The 17545-nt window shown below is 37.9% G+C and overlaps 1 protein-coding gene across 2 annotated transcripts in view; it reads left to right on the forward strand.

Moving 5' to 3' along the window:
- The window catches only part of GCC2 (GRIP and coiled-coil domain containing 2), a 32508-nt gene extending 22185 nt beyond the window's left edge, over positions 1-10323 (forward strand). For both annotated transcript variants that reach the window (XM_026096932.2, XM_064503312.1), the window contains exons 18-23: positions 220-396; positions 1846-2063; positions 3222-3416; positions 4273-4412; positions 5258-5459; positions 6613-10323. In XM_026096932.2, the coding sequence (XP_025952717.2) occupies positions 220-396; positions 1846-2063; positions 3222-3416; positions 4273-4412; positions 5258-5459; positions 6613-6683 (1003 nt within the window). In that variant the 3' untranslated portion in view covers positions 6684-10323. The remainder of the gene's footprint in view (positions 1-219; positions 397-1845; positions 2064-3221; positions 3417-4272; positions 4413-5257; positions 5460-6612) is intronic.
- The last annotated feature ends 7222 nt before the right edge of the window (positions 10324-17545 follow it).

Consider the following 17545-nt stretch of genomic DNA (forward strand, 5'->3'; position numbering starts at 1 on the left):
AGGATATGATCAATCTATTTGCAACTGTGCTGAAGTTCAGTCAGAACTTTCATAATCAGTCACGTTCTAGGATTATTGCGGTTATGCTGCTGCATTGCTTGGGGGGGGGGGAACACAGATTAATTCAGATCTGCTACCTAAAATGTTGTGGATATAATGTAAGTTATGAAATAATACAACTCTCTTTAAAGTCTCTTCTTTTCATTTTTTGCCTTGTAGAGAACACTTGGAAATGATGATAGATCAACTTAAAGTTAAGCTACAAGACACTCAGCATAATTTGCAGATCAATGCAGCTGAACTCCAAGCATTGCAGTCTGAACATGACACCCTGCTGGAAAGACACAATAAGATGCTGCAAGAGACTGTTGCAAAAGAGGCAGAACTCCGAGAAAAGTATGGTTGTTTGAATAGATACAGAAATTTTGTTTTGTGGGAACTCTCTAAGGCCTGGGCATGCAGCTCGCCCTGAACTGTGCTTCTGAAGGAAAGGGCATAATTGCTGAGAAAGCTAAAGGAATTTCCAAAAGGATTGTTTGCTACCTTTCACCAACCTTCAGAAGTTTCAGCGATGAAAGCCATGTAGCAGCCAGTCAGAGTTTGAGGTTTCTGCAAGTTTTCTACCTTCCTGTTTAACTATCACATTTAAAAATTGTTTTTTTAAAAAAAAATGTTGAATTTAGTAACTACTTTTGAATGTGATGCTCATAACTACTTTTGTGTTAGTGCTCAACTAAATTTTATGTACCCTTTCCTATGAGAGAAGTAACCTAGTTATACGCAAACAATTTCATTGACAGAATGTCCAGTCCTATGTGCACCAAATGCCTATCTTACAAAAGATAATGAAGTATCTGCTTTTCACAATCCTGATTTGCTATTTCTCTCAAAATGAAAGAAATCTATATCATCTGTATCTCATCTCGAAAATCACAGGGGTACCTAATACTAGAGCTCTCTAAAGAGCCTTTCCTTGCCTTTGCTTCTCTTTATAGGTTGCAAAGAAACTCACATGAGACAGTTGTTGGAAACTGCAGCTTACTCTTAGGAATTTTTGACTCAGTTGTCTGTCTTTGCACAGTTCTCTCTGCTCCTTGTATCCATGTGATGATATACTGTAAACAATAAATGATGCCCTTCTGCAGTTGTCTAGAAACTGCATATATCACTGCAGGTTACCTGTATACCCACGGAGACTAGGTCTTGGCTGCTAAGGCTGGATTTCAGTTTGCAGGTTTTTAAGGGTAAATCCCATGATTAGTCTTTCCGTACATGCACTTGTTTAATTGCTCTTGGCAGTATTATCTTGCTTCTGGAGTGCCTCCAAAACAAGTACAATTGCTGTGGTATGGACTGTTTTTTGCATAAAACTGCACTCTTCTACCGTCTTTTGCACTGGATTTTGAAGCTAAAAAATCTAACTTAGCTTCCTAGAACTTTTCGTTTTCAAAAGTCCTGCATAAATGTTTGGTAAATAAATGTTAAAGGAAGAAAAATACAAGATAAGTGACCTGGTCTGTACAACACTGGTGAAGAGTCATGCTGCAGTTTCAGATTTTAAGAGTGTGTAAACCAGAGTGTTTCCAATACTTACTTTTTTTTCTAAAGATCTTTGCATTTTGTGTTCTGAAATAGAAACAAAGTACTTATTTAGCACAGTGCATTCATATGATAGGGAATAAGTATAATTTTTTCATTCTTAGAATTGCCTTTTGAAAAGAGAAATTTAAATGAGAAAATTACACAATTATAGACATGAAAATGAAAACTACTACTCCAGAAGCTGTGACGTGTCAAATTCACTGCTATTTTTTGTTTCTTGTCCTGTGTATGCACTGTTTTCAGGCTCTGCACAATACAGTCTGAGAACATGGTCATGAAAACAGAGCATGCCCAGACTTTGAGTCAGCTGACAGCCCAGAATGAAGCTCTCCGGAACAATTTCAGAGATCAAGTCAGGAACTTGCAAGAAGAGCACAGGAAGACAGTAGAGACACTTCAGCAACAACTGTCCAGGGTAGAAGCCCAGTTCTTCCAACTCAAGAGTGAACCAAATGCTAAAGGTAACTTTCAGTCATAAAACCAGGTTTTCCTGGGATAGATACAAATTTGTGTACCTGAGACAGTCTGAAAATTCACTGCTATGGGCAGATCTCTAATATACATGAAACTTTTTCCAGAGAATTTGCAGCACGCCATATCAAACCACTGATATCAAGTAAAGAAAGGGTCTTTGTTATTAATGGCACTTCAGAATCAGCATTGCTTCTCTTTTCTCTAGTATCTGCATTGTCAGAAGGTGGAGGGAAAATCACCTTGTAATGATGTGGTCCCCTTAGCAGTTTGTCTCAGATTTTGGAGAGTTTACTGGACTTCAGCTAAATTCTTGAGAAAGTTTATGGTTGTGTTGTAGCTGTTTTAACAATATGTTTGTTATTGGTACATTCGCTATTTAAGGCTTTTAACTTTTTATTTTACTGTGTCAAGCTGAAGTGCTTTTTTATATTTTTCTATTTATATTTTTATATATTTTATATATTTTTATATTTATATATATCACATATAATTTTATACTTAATATCTTTTATATAGTTATTTTTATATATATACTTTTAAAGTTACTATTTAGGATGTAGTCAGACATTTGTTTGCCAAGCAGGGGTAGCAATTCAAGAAATTACTCTTTCCGTGTGTTACTGTCCCTTAACTGTAGTGCCGTAACTGATTGCACTGAAGCAGCAGGACAACATGCAAAGTAACCTTTGACATTTGCTTGAGCGGGGGGGGGGGGGTTGGACTAGATGATCTCCGAAGCTCCCTTCCAACCTCAATCACACTGTGACACTGTAATAAAACAGGCTTATTTACACTACCTGCAGGACTGGTTCAAAGAAGTTAGTTCTATTTTGTATGAAGAACATTTGATGCTCTGTCATAGCTACAGCACATCTATGGGCAGAATTGCATGAAGTTAACATTGCTAATCAAGTGTAGATTTAGAAAATGGCTTTGATTTAAGTGGTTATTTGGAGGTGAAAGGCTAAGTTTTTTATTGTAAATGGTGGGTGTGTATTTTATTTTCTCCCTCTTCTTCACCTTTCCTTACCCTGCCTTTTGAAAGACTGCATTTTATATACTCCTCTGTAATTTAAGACAGTTACACCTATGAAGTAGCCCAGTCAATTTACTTCTGATGACAAACGTCAGTGGATACCTTTCAGGTCCAGCTGTTTCAAATCCAGCAACGAAGAACTTAAGAGAACGGCGAAACACTGACCTTCCTGTTCTTGATATGCATGCTGTAGCTAGGGAGGAGGGAGAAGGGATGGAAACAACTGACACAGAGTCTGTCTCTTCTGCCAGCACCTATGTACCATCCTTGGAACAACTTCTGAACTCCCCAGAAGCAAAACATGGTAAGTAGAATGTGTGGCTTTTTAAAGCACTTGTCTATGTAAGTTGCAGAAATTTGTACCCTCAAAATGTCTGAGAAAATTATGTTTTCAGGCTTTTAGATGCAAGACACCAGTCTGTTTAGTGCCACTGAGTGTACAGTGTCCTGAATTTCAATATGATTTTTGTCCTTGAGTGAGGGCTAACATAAAAGGTTGCTATGGGATTTTATGATTTGAAGATTCTATATATACTGACTTCTTAAAAGGAAAAGAATGGATGAGTCAGTAAGTCGGTGAATAGTTAAAGGACTTGGAGTATTCTGGACTAGTCTCTACTTGGGACAATTACATGTTGATTAATTCATTTAATGAAAGGATATAATGTCTGTTTGTCTTAATGTGGCCAGGTAGAACAGGAATTCATTGATAGGTGTGTGGTTTTTTGTTTTTTGTTTTTTTTATATAAGGAAAATGAAAGCCAGCATGAACAAAGATGTCTTAAGAGTCCCAGAAAGTAGAAAAATATATGGTAGCATATAATTAGGTTTAAGTCATCTATTGAAAGCTTATGGAGAAATGTTGGAAGTCCCTATCTATGGGTTAGAAACTGGGGTTAAAACAAAACCATATATCCTGGCTTACTTTGAACTGATTTACCGATCTGCTTCTAATACACTTATATATACAGAAGTAAATAACAAACTGAGCATGCAGCAGCAGCAATGATGGCTGTTAATTTTGAAGTCTGACTTTGCATGAATTTCATTTCCTGTATAGACCTAAAACTACATTAATAAGTCCTAATGTTAATTTAGTATCATAAAGTAAATGCAAGTGGCTTATCCCTTTCTCAGTTTTCTTTTCCAATTAATTGCAGAGCCATCTCAGTGGCAAACAGAGCTGACCAAGGATGAACTGATTCAGAAGCTAAACACAACAGCAAAGAGTGCTGATCACTTGAATGAATTACTTCGTGAATCAGAAGCAACCAATGCAATCTTAATGGAACAAATCAAGGTTAGCAGACATACTGGAAATGTGGGAACAGCTCCAACTTCTATAGTCTGTGTCCCAGACCAAATGTTTAATACCAAATATCTTTCAGAAAATTCCAGTATTTAAAAATTTGGTGGTTTAAAAAAAGTTAATTTGAGGAGGGTTCTATGCTTTATTCTGCAGGACTAATTAGCACTTTCACAGCCGGCCTCAATTTTTTTTTTCTAGTTTCTAAAGGTTTTTTGGAGAGGGTAAGTGGCTGTTTTAAAAACTACTATCAAAACCCCAGAATCTGGGGTTTTAATATCTAATAAAGTACCTTTTGCTATTTTAACTTAGACGACAACAATGCATACCAAGAGAAATGTTAAGTCAGGTTTCTCTTTCTGTAACCCCTTTTAACTGTTTTAAATTAAAAGATGTTTGAAGATATACAGGTACTAATAGAGGTTAGTCTGATTTGATTGTACCTCCCTGAGCTTTCTGGGAACATTTTTGAAGCAACCTATTAGCTAAACACGCTAAGCTTTCTTATATAAATAGCTTTGTAATTAATGATAATTTTGTTAAACCTTTGATCCAAGTTGCTTATTTAACTGTTCAACTTTTAATCCTGATCACTGAAATTGAATAGTTAATATTATATCTCTTTAGTAGAATAACTTATTTTAGATCAATAAGAAATTATTTCTGGACAATATTATCATCTCTTCCAGTTTCATTGGACTTCTGTCCCAAGTATGTTGCTGTGTTCATGTTATTCTTTCAGCAAGCTACATAACTTGCTCTGTTCTTCAAAAGGCCTTTGTTCAATTATCCATTATATGAAACAAAGACTTTTCCGTGTTTTTTTTCTTCATCTGCAGCTTCTTAAGAATGAAATAAGAAGATTGGAAAGAAATCAAGAGAGAGAAAAGTCTGTGGCTAACCTAGAATACTTGAAGAATGTTCTATTGCAGTTTATATTTCTAAAATCGGGAAGTGAGAGAGAGAGGCTTCTTCCAGTAATAGATACCATGCTGCAGCTCAGCCCAGAAGAGAAAGGAAAGCTAGTTGCAATTGCCCAAGGTATGCCCACTTCAAAACATTGTCACAAAAAAAGAGAGGTGAATATAGAAAAGACAACTGAAGTTTTGTGCTTTAATTTATGTAAACCTTTGTGCTATTCAGCTGTGGTTTTCTTCAGTGCCAATAAGCTAGCAATAAACCAGGGAGTAAGTATTCATACTTCCATAAAACAGAAAAAATACCCCCAAAGTATAAGTAAAATTAAAGTATAACTTCTTCTGAAACAATTACGTATCTTTGCTTGACTTTTTATAACAAGAGAAGGTTTATGTTTGTTTTTTAGAAAAATGACAACAAGTTGTAAAAACTTAATGGGTTCATGTTTTGAATAAAATTAAAGATTTCTGTCAAAGTGGCATGAAAACAGAGGTTCCTGTAAGTGGATTTTTTTTTTTTTTTTTGGCAGATGTTGTGAAAAGATACTAAAAGTGGTCCTCACAAGACTGTATTGCAGATCTAATATCAGTCTAGTATCAGTATGTTAACTTTGAAAATCACTTCAACAGAACATGCTTTTAGTTTAAGAAATATAGGGACTTGGAAAGGAAGGAGAAGAGTTAAGCCTTTGCAAGAAATTAACTCAAAGAGCTGACTGAACAATAGTGTTCTGGCCCCTCTTCAGATAACCTATTTTCTGGTTTGTCCTCTTAAACTTTTTAAGTTATTCTCTGTATCTTCTCAATAATGTGCAGCTGCTTGTACTTCATTAGCAGCTGACCTGAACTTTGTTTAAAAATTGATATCACGAGTAAATGCAGTACCACAATCCTTATTCATGTGTGATATTTTTTCACTATTATTAGTGCTTAAAAGTAATGCAATGCATTGCATGAAGGAGTTTGCATTTGGAAAGATAAGAGGTAAATTAAATCCATAGAATCAAGATGTTTGCTCTGGGGCTATTAATGAATGCTGACAAGGAAGTTTTAAGAAGCCCTTCTGAGTACCCAGAGTAAAGTGTACATGGTGGTAAAATATATGTGCATGACTTTAGCAACCTGAGTGTGAGTACTGAGTGTTGTTACCTCGTCAGCAAGTTTACAAGGACAGCATTTAAAAACTGACAGGGGGAAAAAATCAGGGTTGCTTAACCAAATGATTCAATGTCTAGTGTACTAAACTGACTTTAAAGTATGTTTTTCTTCTCCTTCAGGTGAGGAAGAAAGTACCGCACGGCCCTCCGGATGGGCTTCGTACCTCCACAGCTGGTCAGGACTTCGATGAGACAGTAGAAACACCCAGTCTTTAAATATATTCCACAGTTGCACAAAGAGAAATCTTAATGTAGAGGAGTAACCCATAGGTATTTTATGTTCTGACAGTAATGAACTACTTAGTTCTCTTGTAAATGTTTAAAAATAAATAAATAAAAAAAAAGCTGATGATCAGAAGCATAATGAGAAGTAACAAATTGATTGTAAATTACTTGGAAACAGAGTTTGACAAACCTGTGAAAGGTCTTGTGATATTGGTTAAAAACATCATTTAATGTAGTAACTGGAATAACTAGACTTTAGACTTAAAGCATTTTGAAGTGTTTACAGTTTCTTTCACATTTTCCTTCATCTTACTACTCTGTATGGTTCATGCTACTCTCTGCATGTTGAAAAAGCTAAAAATCAAGGTAGTTCCTCTCTGTAGTGACACTTCCAAAATATAAGATTATTTCAGAACAGAAACAGTATTTTTCTGTTTTGGCTTGGCTGAAAATTTAGTCTTGGTTATATTTTTGTGCTAAAGGTAGACTGAAAATAGGAAGGCAATGGTCTACAAAATGTCACAGCTGCATAAAACTTTGTAATGCCTGACACATCTAGGGTGTGGTACTGTAGTAGAGATTAATGGCATCTGTGGAAGTCCTGGGATATTACTCCAAGAATCAGAGGTCATAAGTGAGCTGTAACTTCAGGAGAAGGGGCTTAAGCTATGACTATTAAGCCTGACGTTGGAAGTTTGTGTTTAAGACCAGGAAGAGGTGTAGCATCACTCTTTAGTGATACCTATGCTTGAGTGAAATGACTGCTCATACCAGCTTAGTCATACAGAGACACTAAGGGAAGAGCCTCAACTTTTAGGCCAGCTTCCTAAGAATAACTTCTGAGAGAAAAGGAAAGGGCGTTTGCCAGTAGGTATACGATTAAAGAAGTTACATCCTTCTCTCTCACTTCTCCATGTTTGCACACATCTCGTTTGCACAACTCTTTTTGCACAGGTGATTTAGGCTCTGTTTCAGGTTCTTCAGTGGAATAGTGGGGTTTTTTTAAGAAATAATACATTGCCTCCATAGAATTATTTCTTTTATTATGAACACAGCACTTTTGCTTCGGTTGTCTTTTTTCCTTTCTTACCCCTGCTGCCTTTCATTATCTTAATTTATTTGTATATTACAATATACAATACCTGCTACATACATACACCTGCTAATACATCCTGCTCATCTTCCAACTGGAGTCTTTTTTAATTTTTTCATCACTTCTTTATTTTAATCTCCTCTGTGCTGTTTTACAGTGTTAAATCATTCCTTGTAATACATACTTATACTAAATGATGTTCTTTCTTTCCTATCTGTTCTAGTTGAGGCCCTGAGGAAATCATGCTCACTTCTTAAATATTACCTTATTCAGGACTGAGATTAATCTGGGTATAAGAGCAGAAAAAGTTAGCTCACTTTGAGAATAAACTGTTCAGCAACTGCGCTTTTGGCTTCTTCATTTTTTGCTTCTTATGTATATTTCAGCACTCAGTTGACAAAGCCAAAGGACTTTATTTAGATATTTTAATTATTTTCCACACGGTTTTAAGTACCTTCCCTTCCCACCATGTGCTCTAACTGGAAACACCCGGTGTGGACTTTCAGATCACGGAACTGACATTTGGCAGAGCAGGGATGAGTCTTTCAGGCATCTGCAGCTTGGAAATGTAGGTAGCAAACATCAGGCTACGTTTGGGTCGTCTTTCACTTGCTTTTGAAACCATAACCATATCTTCATCATTCATGACTTGCTGCAGATCTCAGATGTTTAATTCCAAACTCTTCTAATTTGCATCTGGATTCCATTAATGTCATTTAAAAGTATGCCAGACCAGAGCTAGGGGAGAGGGATTTCAAATATGCATAAAAAATAAGTGCAACTCATTCTCCTGCTGCGATTTTAACAATGGAAGCACATGGGTGAAATGGTACGACTTTAATTTTTTTTAAATTCAAATTCAGTTTGCTGCTGACCTGATTTAGTCTCTTCTGCACGATGTCTGCTCAACTGTCTTTAAACAGCTGTGACAACTTCTTTTAAAATGCACATATTTCAGAGCTATAGATTATTTAACATTGTAAACTGTGAATAAATGTATGTAAGTAGCATATATCCCTGGCTGTATTAAGTACCAGTTGCTTATCGACTTTCTTCAGGTTAGAGTTGCATGCTCACTGATTTTAGTAAAACTCAAGTATTGTACTTCTGAATGTAATGGACACCTCTTGCATTACTATATATATATGTATTTTTTTTTTACTACGGAAGTTTAAGGTCTTGAAAGATTAATGTAAAAATATTTTAATAACTGCTACTAAACTGTATTCTATAGCTAAAATTGCCAGAACTTGCCTTTGTGGCAACTGTCTGAAGAAAGCAAATATATCAAGGTTTAAAGTGCACTTGCAGTAAAAGGCATAGAAGAATGTCGACTGGAAGCAGGATTATTTTGCATAGCAAACATTTTATATTTCATATATTTGCATTTGTAATGTATAGCACTCTAGCTGTGATTTGCTGAAAAAAGTAATCTAAAATTATAACTAGTACTGCTGCTCCTTATCATATTGTGGTGCTCTTTCTTGGAAGAGCAGTGTCTTTGCTTTCTGGTTCCATGATTCTGTTTTTTACAGTGCCATAGTTGTTAGGATGTTTCCCAGAAAATGTAACCCCTGCCCAAAGAGTTTACAAGCTTAGGACCAAATTTTATTCTTCTCTCAGCCTGCCTTCAGCCCAAGCCTAAGGAGACCACAGTCACTAAAAAAAAAAGCAACCCTAGCTATTGTCACAGTGTAGAGTATATGTAGAAAAGTAAATAACCAAAAATGAGAGGGCTTCTGAGTTCCCAGGCCTTCGGTGTGCGCTGTGGCTGTGTTTTAACTACTTGTACTGGACTGGCAACAGTATGTGCCTTCTGTGTTCTTCCTTTCCTCAGAAGGGATACCCCTCTGTGCAAGCTAAATATGCTCCAAAAAAAAAAACAGGAAGACAAGAACTTGTGAGGCTGTAGTGTAGATGTGGCTCATTGGATTTGGGGTTCAGTGAATGGCCGAAGGGAACCAGTATTAGAAGTCGTACGTGGCGGGGAATAGAGGTGCTTCCCTCTCTCCTTTTCTCAAAGCATAATTGAGAGATTATGTGGTTAGATTATGTTCTAAAACTTAATCTTCCTTTCCCTATCTTCCCTCCATCCTTTTGCTTTGATAACAAACAACATATCCTGAAATTGTGGAGGGATCTTCAGAAACTCTCGTGTTTGTAAGGATGCTCTAAGAGAGTCTGAAGGCAGTTTTACCACCTACACTTTGGCTTATGCCTTGGGTTCACCTCGTGCACCAGTATTTCCTTAACTTAACCTAACCTTAACCTAATAGTTCTACTATTGCTGGTACTGTGAAAATGCCTCCCTTCAGAACCTTGCAAACAGCAGTTACTGCCCACCATCTGAGACACCAAATGTGTAAAGAGGTAAAAATAAATATTTGTTGCAGTAATTTCAGAATTACTAGTCTGACTATTTAAAAGTCCTTTGGTTGAAAACAAACATGACTTTCAAAGCAGTGATGTCCTTTCCATGTGGCCATCACTTCAATAAAATTCAGCATTACTCAGCTGTGTACGCTTTTTGTTTTGTTTTGTTTTCCCCTCAAATGCTTGTTCTTACCTGAGAATATGCTAATCAGATGATTTGTTTCAAGGTAGAAAACAAGGAGGTATTTACTGTGTGTTAGAGAGAAGGGTATATGGATCTACTGTGGAAGGACTGTTGTAGCAGTGCAGTCTTTACTTTTGAACGCAGTAACAGGGCTGGATACTTCTGTGTAATGGATGCAAGAGGAAACAAAATTGTTTTTTAGAAAAAATGTAATTAAATTTTCAAAAAAGTGCTGATTTAAGTTATTTCAGATGTATTACTAGATTGTTAGTGATAATATCTGACATGGAGGGGAGGAGGGATGCAAGAAGTATTAATGTACTTTTTAAAAGGTTTGCATGTAGATTTTTTTTCATCTTATAAATCAGCACTCTTGCAATGAACTCTCTTTACTAATAGCACTCAGCTTTGAAGTAATTGTTGGACATAACCACCTCTTTTCTAATTCCCTGTGATGCTTTTTGGATATCTACACAGCCATCTTAGGGCAAAAACATGCTCCACAAATAAATAGGTTGGTTTTGTTTTTTCTCAAGTGAGAGCTTGTTGTGTTTATCTCCTCTACAAACATACAGTCAGGGAGAGGATCATGAGGTGAGAAAAGATGTTGACATAAGAACAAATAGGTATAAAACAGTCAGTTAAAAAAGAAAGCCTGAAGCTTAAAGTGAACTTCTAACCTGAACAGCTTTTACATAAATACATTCGTGCTTAGATGAAGGGAAAGAATAATCTGGCTACTGTTGGAACTGAACTTGATCTGTAATATATTGGCTTGCAAGGGTGAGAGGGCAGATTTTAGCAGCAGTTCAAGAGATTCCTTTCAGTCCCGTGTTCCTCTGGCTTATCCTACTGATGAAGGCTGGACTAAATAATGAAGATAGAGCATAGTAAAATAAAGCAGAAATATACACATCAGTTACTGCTTCTACAATTAAATACTCTTTGGTATTAACAGGTAATTAATTCTTTTTGCTATGAGTTGAATGCCTGTAGGCTTCCTATGAAGAAAAAAGCTAAAAATAATCAGTGTAAGCATCAATGTGCTATTTTGGGCATAGTCCCAGTCCTCTTATAATGGCCTTTCAAAGTGTTTTAAATTGATAGGCATTGGATAGCAGCTGTATATGCATACAGGGCTCTTTAAGGTGTTTTTATTTATTTATTTATTTATTTTATTGCTTCTCCTGGAAGCCTTAATGGCTTGAAAATTGAAACTTCTGAGAACACTCGAACCTTTTCCTAAGTGGATGTGCATATTATTTCTTGGATCTCTTGTCCTTTGTAGCATGCAAAACATCTGAGAGTAAAAACCATGGGAACCATTACATAATGCCATAAAAGACTTTTACCTAAATACTGTTTTACTGTCATTATTCCCCTTGGAGCAGTTAAGTTGCTGATGCTCAGCATTCATTTTGGCAATGCAGAAGGCCAAGCATATCATTTTGACTTTTAGTATCTAAATATTTACATAGAATAGTTAATGCCTCCCATTGTGAGTAGTCACATGATTTACTTAAACTTGCAACCACAGCAGTCTGCGTTCTGCTGCCAACCTTTGCACAAAGACAGATGGGTGTTCAGTCAGCACCACAGGCAGGGCGCTACAGCCTCTGGGAGGGTGGAGAGAGAAGCAGCTGGAGGCAATAAAACCTTAAAACAGCTCCTGCTGTTTATGTGGTGACTCTGTGTCAGTGCTCTAACATCCCTACCAGCCTTTCTTTGTGGAAACTGGGTAAACCAGTTGTTTGCAAAGAGTTAAGTAAGGGATGGGGGATATATCATACTTTTTCTGCAGGAGGACAGATTTTTTTAACATTCTGTGGAGGATGGAAGCTGCACTGACAAAGGGCTTTAAATAGAAAAATTGCCTACTTATGTTACATTGAGTTATGAGTTGTTTCTTGCCTTCTACTTATCCCAACAGGAGAAGTTAGCCAGCTATTTGACTGCCTCCTGTGCTTCCTGACTCTTGAGAAACATTTTCTCTATTTGCAGGACTTCAGGATCCTGGTATTAGCAAAAGCCTCCAAATAATCATACAAAAGCATAGATGTTGTGAATTGGCTAACAGAAAGATTTGTAATCTTGGACTCGCAGCTACTGGCCTTTTATCTTTGAGTAGAGCACAAACTGTTGGTATTTGCATGTGTAGTTTTAATTGATTCCATCAAATTGTCACCCCTAAGCAATGAATTTTTTTCAATGGTGGTACCATGAATCTTGCAATAAATAGAAATGCTTGTGCTAAAATAGGGTCTTTATGTGACAGAAAAGGAAGGGGTTTGCTAGTGGGATATGCTATCAGATATGTTCCCTAGCTTCTCTGGATGAACAGTGAGGACTTTGAAAGACTATTTTCTGATGGATAGGTTAGGAATTTGGGATGGTTCAGAAGATAATTTATTTTTTATGATTGGAGCATAATGAGAATAGCATGAGGAACAGAAAGGATAACTGTGTACTAAGTAAACTTTTTATAGCTTTATGTATTGCTGTTGAACAAGCTTTCAGTTTGGAATAGACACCTTGGCTTTTTTTTTTTTTTTTTTTTTTTAAGCAACACTAACAATAAACATTTGTTGGCAATTCTCCACATTCCTGTTATATACAAGTTTAGATAAAAATGTAAGCATAACATCATGATGAGTAAAAGTCATTGTTACTTTTGAAAATACCATAGGAACTTTGGCTTTCTCTGTAGCCATTACTGTTTCCATCCAATTACTCACCTTGTCATGAAACAGAAATTTATACTGGTAAATACAGAATTTAAATGATCAATTTTGCAGATTTTTCAGACTGGACTACAAAACTGGTATCCCCATTCTTGTACTATCCTTCTCCATCCTCCAAGAAAAGGTGAAGCCAAATATGCTAGAAGTGTCTAACATGCATGAAGCAGAATTTCACAGAGTTGCTGAGGTTGGAAGGGAGCTTTGGAGATCATCTGGTCCAATCCCTCTGCTCAAGCAGGCTCACCTGGAAGAGGTTGCCCAGGAGCACATCTAGCTGGGTTTTGAATATCCCCAAGGATGGAGACTCCACAGCCTCTCTGGGCAATCTGTTCCCATGTTTAGCCCAGTATTCCAGCTGGATCCAGTATTCCAGATGTGGCCTCACCAGGGCTGAGTAGAGGGGAAGGATCACCTCCCTTGACTTCCTAATGCAGCCCTGGATGGTGTTGCCCTCTGCAGAGAAGGCGTATTGCCGGCTCATGTTCAACTGGCTGTCCACCAGGACACTCGGGGCCTTTTCTGCAAAGCTACTTTTCCAGCTGGTTGGCCCGCAACCTGTACTGGAGCATGGAGCTATTCCCACCCAGGTGAAGGACTTGGCATTTACTTTTGTTGAACTTCATGAGGTTCCTGTTGGCCCATTTCTCCAGCCTGGCGAGGTCCCTCTGAATGACAGCACAACCATCTCTATCAACCACTCCTCCCAGTTTTGTTATCCCAAATTTGATTTTGATTTTGCTTTAATAAGGAAGTCAAAATGATCACTAAAACAAGCCTGTTCATATTCTGAGTAACGCATATGCTATTTAAAAAAAATGGCAAAAATATTTTACAGAGATCATATAGTGGTCAAAGTTTATTTGTTTCTACAAATGAGCTGTGAAAAAAGTATTAATGCTGAGCAGGAATGTGAAACCTAAATAATTTGTTAATTGTGAATTCATTAAAGGTTTTGCTAGGAATGTTCAGTTGAATGTCCTGTGTTCAAAAATTATTCATACTTAAATGGTCAGAAGACATTCAAGGATGCTTTTGCTGCTGCTTTAACTTCATAGCTTTGAAGGTATAAGATGAAGAACACTGACACTGTTTACAGTTGAAATCCACTGATTATACTAAGATAAACAGACGTGTAGCTGCTGTGTTAACAGGCACTCAGAGTCAATAACAGCATGAAGAAGAATAGCATCTGTAATTTCATGAAGTTCTGAGAAAAAGCAAAAGCTAGAACAAGTATGGCAATCTGAAGTTGAGAGCAGACAGGACCCCAGGGAGTAAATCCTAAATTAGGACTTCTTTGCTTGACAGCCTCTATCTTTCTAGACAGAAGCCTTTACTTAAGGAAGATCTACCAAAAGCCTTACTGCAGCTGAAGAGAGAGTGAAGATTATGCAGTGATACTTAATTTTTCAGTGCCTGGACTCATATTTATTCTAAGTTTCTACATATCATTACGACAAAACCGTAAAATACTTTTTCAGCTAATGAAAAAGAACTTAATGTAAAGATAGTGACGCGTGTGATCACAGCTGTCACCCTACTGCTGAGACAGGCCATTGAATTCTTTCACCAAGCAGCGTCTTTTTTGTCTGCCTCCCCGGTAGCCTTTCCTTCCTCAATTCTTCCCCAGGCCTACAGTAATGGTCTTGTTTCTTTGATGTCAGAAATGCTGATAATCTATATAGCTCTGAATGCGTGGATATTTGACATGGTCATTTCTGCCACTGTTTTTAGACTACCCGCATAGTACTGCATGTTGGCATTTTAACAATAATGGAAGAAGAGCGCTTAAAGTGCTCTGGAAAAAGGACATCATAAGCATATGTCTAATTAAAGCTGCTTTGTACTCCAGCCTGGTATGGAAGGATGAAAGTTAAAAAAAAAAAAAAAAAAAAAAAAAAAAAGTTAATCTTGTCATCAAGATGCTGGTCTGGAGACATGGGGATTTAAGTTCTTGCTCTGCCACACATTTCCTTTGTGAGCTTAATTTCCATTTCTCTGTCTCTGTTCCCTCACTTGTCTAGTGGGGATAATGGGATAATGGCACTTACCTTTCTGATATCAAGTAGATTAGCAGAATGTCTGACTGAATGATGATTTTATAAGCAGAAATAAGTAGGCAGATTACCACAGTTTTTAAAAACTGCATTAGAAGGAAGTGGTCACAGCCTCTCATTACACTGGACTGGAATCAGTGACCTCTTTCCCTTTGAGTTGGTGGTGTGTATTTGTGAATTCTATTAAATCACTTGCCAGAGTACTCTGGACCAAATTTTACGAGTTAATTAGAATGCCAGAATGCTCTAATACCTTGTTATGGAGATTATTAGGAATCGGGATTACTAACACAAGGGAAAACAAAATAGAAATGGAAATCAGACCCCGAAGTCAAGAGGCAAATTCTCTGTGAAGTGCAGAGGCTTGGGAGGCAATCACTGAAACTTGCTGCGTTCCCTTGGTACAGCACTTTCCAAAGTTGTCAGTACTGTGTGTTTGGCACACATACCTGTTTGGAGGGGGCTCTCACACTCTTTGCAAGTGCCTTTGTTACTCTGAGATTGCACTGCTAGTGCATTATACTTTAGGGCTGTCATCTTTAAAGTCATTGGCAAACAGAGCAAAATTCACTTGCTATTAAATCTATTAATGTACTTTCTAAAGGAAGCACCGTAAAAGCTGTGCCCATTGACGTGCCCTGGCTGTTAATTGATTTCTTGGGGTTTGCTGCCCTTTCAGTCCCACATGTACAACCATACGAGGCGAGTAAAGCTCTGCCCAGGTGCCTTCCTCTCAGGCTGTGCTGGCTGGAGATGGCGCTCTTCCTCGCTCTTGGCAGCTGGGGGACTGCCCCCAGCAGCTCCCTCCGAGCAGCCGGGATGTGGCAGGCCCCCAACTCACTTCAATCAAAGTGAGGCTAATTAAAGACATTCATGAAGCTGCCTACAAGTAAGGTGGCAGACTGCCCAAAGTTGATTAGAAAAAGTCCTAAGGGCATTAATACTTATAGCTGGCACAGAATGAGTACTTATATATAGATGATATAAGGAAGCCCTGCTGACAGCGTCATTAAATTGAGTGCCTTTTTTTTTTTTTTTTTGCGTACCATCCCTTTCTTATTCCAAACCATATAGCTTATTTTGCTCTTTGTACAGAAATGCAGTCCCTGGAATGCTAACGTTTTGCTGTGTTTGGCTTCCTAAATGTGGCAAGCAAAACTGAGCCATGCCAAGGGGCAAACAAACAAACAACAAGCCAGCAGGCTAATGTTGCTGTATTCCTTTTAAACTGTAGCACTGTCCAGAACCAAACTTGCTTATTGTGCAGCGATCAAACATCTTCAGGGAATCATTCCAGGACATTTAGATTCTTTTGCTGGTTAATAACAGATACTGAAACAGATGTACTTCATGTACACATAGTTCAAATTATTCTTTCTGATGTGTACTCATTTGTATCTGCCCACATTGATTTTCACCTGCCTAACATATTCCCCAGCTGTCTTGTCCTTAGACATGTCTTTAATCTTGGCAATCAAATATTACCAGCTTTTCATTTTATCACGCCACTTCCTTGTTCTGATATTAAGGATGGTATGGGGTGGCGATACAAATAGCTTAGCTGTCTTGCTTTTTTATAGGTATATAATAGACTGGTTTAATTTGCTCATAATTTTCTGAAACTTGAATGGTTTAGAATGAGGTTCTTTCCATCCAAGTAAAGCAGGGTCGATGCCTTTAGGTTCGGCAGCTCTAAGGGATATTTAGTGGCATTTGCTTGCTAAAGAAGGCAGCTCAACTTCAGTGAGGTGCTAGCCTTTCCCCACACAATCACTCGTTAGTGCTCTTCATTTTAAAAATAGTGTTGAAAAAAGCAGAATTTTGCTCTAGCAAATACTCACCGAGACATATTTGGTGTCTTTGGATAAGGCAACAGCTCTGTTGAGGGAAGCAATGCTGCGCTATGAAACCACATATAAAAAATAGACAGTAAAAATACTTGGAATTGTTTTAATAGGAATCTTTTGTTCTGGAAAAACAGCACTGAGCACTATCTAACATCTCACTCACATTTAACTTTGCCTGGCTTTCCTACCGAGACTCTCCCCTACAGCGTGCACTCCCTGCAGGCAGCGCGCACTGCCGGAGCAGTAACCCGGAGCGGCAAACTTAACTGCTGGGCGCTCCACGCGCAGGCACAGCCTCCGCGCCGACTCCCTTGTACCGCGTGAAAAAATCAATAGGGGGAAAAAGAAAAAAAAAGAAAAAAGGAAAAAAGAAAAAAAGAAAAAAGAAAAAGGAAAAAAAAGAAAAAAGCTGGAGAGGGGGAAGAGCGTTAGCCCATTCGGTCGCCCTGCCGGCCGCGGGTCCCGTCCCGGTCCCGGTCCCGGGTGCGGCCGGAGCGCGCCCCCCGGCGGCGGCGGCGGCGGCGGCGGCGGCG

This window comes from Dromaius novaehollandiae, chromosome 1 (assembly GCF_036370855.1).
Source record: "Dromaius novaehollandiae isolate bDroNov1 chromosome 1, bDroNov1.hap1, whole genome shotgun sequence".
Classification (NCBI taxonomy): Eukaryota; Metazoa; Chordata; class Aves; order Casuariiformes; family Dromaiidae; genus Dromaius; species Dromaius novaehollandiae.